General features: G+C 51.8%; 1 protein-coding gene across 1 annotated transcript; it reads right to left on the bottom strand.

The window, feature by feature from the left end:
- Nucleotides 1-2,798: 2,798 nt before the first annotated feature.
- On the bottom strand, nucleotides 2,799-4,078 carry LOC109755835 (brassinosteroid-responsive RING protein 1). Its single transcript, XM_040397155.3, has one exon. It carries the CDS (start codon nucleotides 3,875-3,877, stop codon nucleotides 3,359-3,361), a length of 519 nt encoding a protein of 172 aa, XP_040253089.1. The 5' UTR covers nucleotides 3,878-4,078; the 3' UTR covers nucleotides 2,799-3,358.
- Between the last annotated feature and the right edge of the window lie 4,685 nt (nucleotides 4,079-8,763).

Genomic DNA, 8,763 nt, shown 5'->3' with positions numbered 1-8,763 from the left:
AAGCTTCAGGAGGAGGCCAGAAGACATGCGAGGGAGCCACAAGGCAGGGGGCACGTCCTGGGGCCTTGTGGCCCACTCGTTGCTTCGTTTTACCTAACTCCAGTGCTACAAATTCTCATATATCCAGAAACTCCTAGGGGAGGCCTCGAAACAATTTTATCACCGCCGGAAGTCTCTGTTCTTCCGTGGTCCCATTTGAAGGCCTTTTTCGGTACTCTGCCGGAGGGGGAATCCATCACGGAGGCCATCTTCATTAACCTTGTTGCGTCCATGATGATGTATGACTAGTTATCACATGATCTACGGGTCTATAGCAGTAGCTATGTCTCTCTCTTTCTCTCACCCCTCTATCTCTCTTGATCTTCAATACAATGATCTCACCTGAGACCGATCCGATGTAAACTATGCGGTGTGTTTGTTGGGATCCGATGAATTGTGGGTTTATGATCAAATTATTCATTGATAGTATTTGAGCATTTTCTGATATTTATCTATGTGTAATTTTATAGCCTTGTATTTCTCTCTGATCTATCTATCTCTTTAGGCCAATTATATCAATTTATCTTCAGTGGGAGAGGTGCTTGGTAGTAGGTTCAATCTTGCGGTGTCCTTACTCTGTGAGGAGGAGTTGCAACGCACATATTTGTATTGTTGCTACTAACGGTAAAACGACGGGGTTTGAACATATTATTTGTCTTATTTTGTCTACATTATGTCATCATGCTTCAAACATTACTCTCTTTATTATAAACTTAATACCTTGCAATGCATGCTGGATAGTGGTCAAGGGGTGGAGTAATAGTAGTAGGCGTCAGTAAGTTTAACATTCTACTTGTCACAAACGTAATGCCTATATATTGATCATGCCATGAAGAATCATCATATCTATGTGTTATTCTGTTAATTGCCCGACAGTAATTTGTTTACCCACCATTAATATGCTTATGAGAGAGATGCCTCTACTGAACCTATGGCCCTCGGATCTACTCACTTGATGTTTACTGAAACCCTAGAAATATTGTTGTAATTTATTTTCCTTTTATTTCTATTTCTATTTCTATTTTATCTATCTACCACTACCAGATTTAGTCCTTGCAATTGGTGAGGGGGTTGACAACCCTCTTGCTTTCATTGGGTGCAAGCATTTGCTTTGTGTGTGCAGGTACCGTTTATCTTTTTTGTGTAGTGTCTCCTGCTGGTTCGATAAATCTTGATTCTTAACTGAGGGAAATACTATCTATTACTATACTACATCGCCCTTCCTCTTCGGAGAAATCCCAACGTCTATCACAAGTAGCACACACATCAAAGAATAAGCACCTGCGTCACACAAAGAGCGAGAACATGAGTACCCGCCCCCACCGACACACGGTATCCCTCCCAAATCCACGTATATCATGCATGACCGACCCAGGAAACACCAAATCGAGTACCACGACGAACAAGAACCAACCTCCACAGTGACATCCTCACCGACCACCGACAATAAACCTAGAGTAGCTGGCACAACGCAACCGAAAACTACCGACCGTCCACCACCCCTGCAACAATGGAAGTACGAATGATTTGGGCAACACGAAACTGGACAAACCGAGCATCCCGGTGCTGGGCGAGAACCAGCCTCCACACCGACATCCCAACACCCACCGAAAACACAACGAGAGTAAAGTATCCGACAACAGCATACCATTCACCACCCTGACAACAACGCACGAGATATACCTGGCATAGCCTAACCAACATAAGCTAACAACTAAGTAAGGCACGGCTACGCCACCCGGGCAACACCACACAAGACAAACTGAATACCACAACAGACTCTCGAACATGCCGAGAACCAGCCTCCAGCCCACCCTCCTCGTAGCCCACGAACAAATTGGGAGTTACCGACGGCCAGGTAAGGCATGGCTACGTCCACATCGACCAATCACACGAAATGTGCATGTAAGGGCAACAGAAAACACCATAGAAAGGTAGCCCGAGCGCGTCCGCGACCCACGCGTCATGGACCCCCAAGGCCGCTAGCTCAGGAGCACCAGTAAAGATGATGGGGAGGGCGCCAAGCAGACAACGCAGCGAGGGGCGTGCGGATGGGACGGTGCGAAAGGCACTCGTGAGCGAGGATGTCTGCAAAAAAAAAGGAGGACGCCCGCAGGAGGTGGTTACTCCGGCATCTCTTATAGCAGTCATTTGTATATTTTGACATCTTGAATATGTATTTGCGGCGAAAGATGTTATTGACATATGTACTCCCTCCGTTCCTAAATATAAGTCTTTGTAGACATTTCAAATAGAATACAATATACGGATGCATGTAGACATATTTTAGTGTGTAGATTCATTAATTTTGCTCCGTATGTAGTCACCTGTTGAAATCTCTAGAAAGTACATTTGGGAACGGAGAGAGTAGATGATTAGTTTAGTTGTCTGACAAACAAAGAAAATATAGTACCTTTTCAATCCTATCGCGCATTGTGCGTGCAGCGTGCTGCGTGCACCATTACTAGTGTCTGGTAAGTATTTGAGGGAAGTGGCTAGTAGCACGTAGTGTCGATTAATTAAGCACTGTGCACGTTGCTTTAAGCAATGCTTATCCTAACCCCTCTACATTGACGTGAGGCTTACCCTCTAAACACCAAACATGATGGTAACATATCTACTATTGGGAAAAGCCCAATTGAGGTCCATCCACCACCTACACTACATACAATCTACATAACCTCTTTTACAATACAATCCACGTATATAACTTTGATATACGAAAAAAAAGCGCACGGCAAAGAATAAGATAAGTTGAGTGATGTCAGACAATTCTTATTCATTCTTCGATATTGTCAAGTGGAGGCAGCTATGTACATCTCTCTTTCTTGATCTCTCTCTCTTAATTCCCCTCATAAAATAAGTTAATAGAAAAGGAGAAAAGAAAAGGAGAAGGGGAAGGAAATTACAAAAAAGAAGATTAAAAAAGTGAAGTGGGTGAGGTTGAAGAGGAGCTGAAAAAGAGAGAGAAGAGCATATGGATCTGCAAGTGCTATGCATAGTGCTCATTCACCAGATCCAATGCAGGTAGCCATCCCTGTCCTCCTCATAATTAGTGCCTCACCTACCAATAATACTCCACCACACAAACGTACACACACGCACGCACACCTCTTCTTCTCGCTCTGTCTCTCTCTCTCTCTCTCTCTCTCTCTCTCTCTCTCTCTCTCATCCCCTTTTGATTTCTCTCGTGAAAGCATGGATCCGTGGAGAGATGGGCGGATGGATGGAGAAGGGCCTAGCTAGCTAGCTATACGGACTGACCTATCTCTGGCGGCGAGGCCGCAGCGGCAGAAGGGTCGCTCCTTGGAGCGTGAGGTCAGAAGGAAAAAGAGGGCAGCTTGCCGGCGTCGGCGTCGGTGGGGAGGAGGAGCGCGCGGCAGAGGGGGCAAGTAGCCTGACCCTTGTCGACCCACTTGTCTATGCAGGCCTTGTGGAAGGCGTGCGCGCAGTTGCCGAGCTCGCGGACGCGGTGCCGCGCCTCGAGCGCGCCCAGGCACACGGCGCAGCAGGTCGACGCCGCCGCGGCCCCGGCGGCGCAGCGCCGGCTCTTGAGGTCAGCATACCGGACGGCGGGGAGGCGCGCCTTGATGGCCGCCGGCGCGGGCGCCGGCCCGGATGCCAGGGATAAAGAGGACGAGGGAGCCGCTGCCTCCGCCACGGCCCAGAGGTCCGGCGGCGGCGCGTAGGCCGGGTGGTCGTCGGCCGCCGGCGGCGCCGCGAGGCCGAGCGAGGAGAGGCAGAGCAGGACCGCGTGGCGGAGGAAGTCGAGCAGCTGCAGCACCAGGATGAGCGGCTGCGGCAGGATGACGCAGTAGCACACTGAGGGGAACCCCATGGCCGGCGGGCACGCTTGTAGTTAGAGAGAGAAAGCACGGCAGGAGCGAGAGAGAGGGAGGTGGGACGGTGGGGGTGAGGGGAGGAGAGGTGGGGTCTATATATAAGCGAGAGGGATGGATGCGTTTTGTGGGCAGGCTATGTTTGGAGGGGAGGAGAGGGGGGGAGGCTACGCGTACTACAAAAGAAAACATGTCAAGCGAGAATAGACGGGCTACGTGCACGGTTGGAAGATTTATAGACCTTGTCTGCCCGTGACGCTGACAACGTGCGTGCTCTCGCCGCCGGAAATATCAGCACTCTCGCGGTCTCACTTGTCTTTAGCCATACGTGTTGCCTGATTAAGCGCAGTGCAACCCGCAGTTAGCTCGAGAAGACGTGCGTGTGGGTGTGGCTTTGTTAGAGCACTAGCACATCTGGCGAATGTCTTTTGGCGTTTGCACCTGCGGTTTTTTGGCCTTAGGAGCGATCGAATTTTCAGTCGTGCTTCTAGGTTTCGGCCCCAAGATGTCAAAAAATTGAACTTGTCTTTCCAACTGCCAAAAAACGCCACAAATTCGGCGATCATCATGCCACAGGCAGGCGATCGAACATACCCAAAAGTCTGGCTATCAAAAGGAAGGAATCATAGACATGGAACGCATCAAACGGCAGGCTCCTCTGCCGTGGGACTGGCCGAGGGCGGCGTCGGCGTCGGCGTCAGCGCAGCTTTAGTACTCGGGCTCGGCGTCGGCGCAGCTTCAGTGCTCGGGTTGTGCGTTGGCGTCGGCACAACTTCATTGCTCGAGCTGGGCATCGGCGTTGGCATAGCTTCATTGCTCGGGCTGGGCGTCGGCGTCGGCGTGCGTAGAGGCGGTGGTCGCCGTCGGTCCCGGCATCTGGTTCAAGACGAGGCTACGCTCCGCTAGGTACCATGCCTTCACCTGCTCGTCCATCGTCGACATATCTGCCGCCATGAATAACGCCAGGTCGGTATTCCTCTTCTTCGCGGCGACGTTGGTCCTGAGAAGGTCGAGCTTGACGTCCTGCTTCGTCATCAACCAACGCCGACCACCTCGCTTCGGATTTATCCTCCCTCTTGGCGGCGTTGTTCTTGGCGTCAGCGATGCACTGCTCGATCAATTGTAGCCGTTCGGCAGCGGGTGTCGCGCCCCTCGCCGCCTTAGCTCTTTTGTTGCCAGTAGGGCGCCCTTCTGCCGCCGCCTGGGCAGGCGCGTCCGGCTTGTAGGTCTCCTTGGCCTTGGCGAGAGCGAGCCGGCACTCCCTCCACTTCTCGCACGACTCGATCCTGGAGAATGCGTGAAGGAACTTGAACTCTTGGTCACTGTTGTCCTGGCGAAACATGTTGAACATCCGAACCATCTGGATAGCCGAAGAACAAGTGTCGGCGAAGCACACAACGAAAGAACTAAGACGACTGTCCATACGTGACCCTCGACGTTGGCGCCGCTTTCCGGGCGAACCGCGACCTCCTCTAGGATCCCATGCCACTTGTTGCAGGCTGCCTGGATGGTCACCCAATGGTTCGCCATGGCCTTCTCGTCGTGATCCATGTGGATGTTGGCGAAGTCGGGGTCGACCAACTTGCGCTCGTCGAACGCCGTCTTGATCCTTCTCCGGTGCATGTCGGCGTTCTGATTCGAGCCGGTCATCGGGTCGATACTGATGTTCTTCCATGCGTCGGTGAGGCACTCGTCTTCCTTGGACGTCCACTTGACGCGAGGCTCGCCCGGTCTGGCGTTGGACGCCCGCTTCTAATTTCTCCCGTTGGTCGCCCGATCTGACGCGGTGCTCTGCTGGCTCCCCCGCCCTGCTTGTGGGCAGTGGCCGATCTGTTGAGGCAGAAGGTTCATCGTTACCGCGTGAGACGCCTCTCCCTGCTCCGCCGCCGCCGCCGCGTCCTTGGCCCTCTTCGTGATGAGCCTGTTCCGCCAATCGGCCGTGACCGCCTCCCGGCGCTCAATGTCCGCCTTCCACTGGGCGTTCGACAAGCCTGGTGGCCTTGCCATTGGCGCCCTCGGCTTCCTCTGCTTTGGCTGGCTGGTATCGGTGGCTAGGCGAGGGAGCGCATACTTCTTTGGTGGCATGGAGGCCGGATCTGATGAGGAGAATGGCGGGAGCGGCGGGGGAGAAGGGGGAAGCACTAGGGAAATGGAGGGAAGGGGGGCGGCGGGAACATACCGGTGTGTCGCCGACATGGCGGGTCCGCGCACCTTTTCGCTTCAGGCGGTGCCCCTAGGCGCCCCCCGGTGCGCTGGGTTCGGCTTCGGTTCGCCGATTGTTATTTCGGCCCAAATCGGTGATAAACGACGATCTGGGGACGCGATTGGGCCGATTTTTCGCTGCCGGCGCTAAAAAGGCACCGTGGGGGCCTGTTGGGGGGCGAGTGGAGATGCTCTTACATACATGGGCCGATGACACTTGCCAAAGGATGATCATGCACAAATCATCTTTCTTTTTTTGAGTAACCTGCACAAATCATCTGAGCTAGGCCTTTTCTTAGCCTAAGCGCCGGTCACCCAGCCCAGTTGCCGCGTAGGCGTCCGATTGGAGGAAGCACAACCATCAAATTTGAATCTGCCCTCCTCTGCAAAAGTCAACTCTCTCTCCCACGCACACGCGCTCAATGCTAGCCGCACGTCTCCGGTCATGGCGGCAGCACCCCTCCGCAGCATGGAGCACCCGTAATTGCCCCCTTTTTGTCATCCGCTGATAGCAGACTTTGTCGCCGACGGTTGCAACTCCTTCCACCGGGGATGTCGCATTTGCGCCGGCCATTTCCAGCAAAAAATACAGGTTTGCAGCGCCGCCAGGTTCCCCCTTATCACCGGTTGTAGCTTCTCCCGCTACCGATTTGCAGCTCCGATGCAAGCCAGTTCCAGCAAAAATGGCTGCTGGTTCTAGCTTCCGCCATGGCCGTCGTTGTAGTAGGTTGCGACATAGTACCCCGCGTGCTCCTGCCACCCGTAACAAATTGGTCGAACAGTTCAAACAAAACGACCTGCCGGTTCCAGCATTTTGTCGCCGAAATGGTCAACTGGTTCCGGCAAAAAAGGATCATCAGCCGCAACTCTTCTCATCGTTGGTTCAGCACGCCGCGTCAACGGATCCAGCTCCCTCGTGGCCGGTTGCAGCATGCCGTCTTGGCAGTTCCAGCATCCACACACGTTGGTTCCACCACGGCTGGGTATCGGTTGTAGCATGGGTCACAGCTCCGCTGGGCACTGGTCATGTCCCACAATCCCCATGCTCGCAGCATGACGCATCCTCTTCCTGATTGCAGCTTCCCCACTACATAGCAGCTCCGCTGGGCGCCGGTCACGCCCCATCATCCCCATGCTTGCAGCATGACGCACCCTCTTCCTGATTGCAGCTTGCCCACTACATAGCAGCTCCGCCAACCGGCGACTGCAACTCTGTGGCCACCGGTTTGTAGCTCTTCGTTGGGTGTGGCATTGCATCAAGCTCGATCACACCCGCAGTTGCAGCTCCACCACCCCCGTTGTTCCAGCTTTCTTCAACGTCGATTGAATCATGGCATGCCATCGTGGGGGAAAGGATGAGGAGGAGGGAGTGGTCGAGACCTGTGCGCGCATAGCCACACCCGCAGGAGATGAGGAGAAAAATTGGGGAACGGTGTGGGTGAGAGGTGGGGGAAAGGATAAGGGAGTGGAGGGGGCAGTGTGTGGGCCATCAATGATGCACGTGGCGAGGGGGGCATTCGATCATCCGTGATCCAAGGAGACTCATGCGGTCGGTGAAGTTTCAGCCAGCCAGCCGGTGGGAAACGTTTTCTTTTTTGGGGGGACATAAATATTTGGATGTCGTTCCCCAGGCGAGCGGAAGACCTTGACGAACCACTAGTTCGCATTGGTTGCACGAACCCAGTGAACTAATTCGTGCACTCTAGGACACCCACGACGAATGATCCTAATTGGCAAGGGCACCTCATTTCCACGCGCAGCTCACCTCTTTCAGCTCGCATGCCCCACCCTGTCAGCCAACCACGCAAAAACTTTTTCACCGGCATACCTAACAACCTTCTCGCCAACTAAGAACCCCTCTTTCCCTATTCTATCGCTGCCCGATTTGATTCCTCCTCCTCTTCTTTGCCCTTGCTCAACCAGTGAGTCGTCAGGCCAATAACTGTCACGAAAACTCAAGCATTGATGGATCCAATTACCATATCATCCAACTGAGGTGAGAATAACACCACCATCTATCTTCCCTCCTCAAAATTGCCAGCAGGATCTGTCTAATCTTGCCATGGTCAATAATAGGTGTGATTTTGCCACTAGATTAGTAATACCAATGGTGGTAGATCAATTTTTTCAAAGTTGAAAGCATATACTTGCCATGTGTAATTGAATTTGGTGTCATGTGTAAGTGAAAATTTGCTAAACTGAAATCGGGTTCTACTAGATGAAGTGGGCTTGTGTGATTTTCCAATAGAACTAATTGGTTTCCACTACAACACGCATTTAATAGGCATAAAGACATGAATAAAAATGAAACAAATTTTAGAAAATTGAAAACATGAACTAAAGGTTAGAAAAAGGAAAATAACAAATTGCGTGATTCCAAAAAAAGAGATACTTGCCACAGTCACAACAATTTTTGTCATGCAAGCTATATAAAAGATGCCATCTGGGTGTCAGGGAAAATCTCATTGTGATGTAGTTGATGTTTAACAAAACTGTCATGCCAATATTAATAAAAATGTCATGGTAGTTGTAATAAAACTGCCACGGCGGTATTAATAAAACTGCCGTTGACATATCAATAAAAGTGTCATTGGCATATCAATATGCAAAAACTAGATTAAGAACCGTTGTGTGTGTTTAAATTACAAAATGACATGCACCTGTCACATAAATTGCCATCCAA

This window comes from Aegilops tauschii, chromosome 7 (assembly GCF_002575655.3).
Source record: "Aegilops tauschii subsp. strangulata cultivar AL8/78 chromosome 7, Aet v6.0, whole genome shotgun sequence".
NCBI lineage: Eukaryota > Viridiplantae > Streptophyta > Magnoliopsida > Poales > Poaceae > Aegilops > Aegilops tauschii.
This window is presented reverse-complemented; position numbering and strand designations above follow the sequence as displayed.

Excerpts from the sequence above, each read along its gene's own strand:
- LOC109755835 (XM_040397155.3), bottom strand. The coding sequence starts at position 3,877 with ATGGGGTTCCCCTCAGTGTGCTACTGCGTCATCCTGCCGCAGCCGCTC.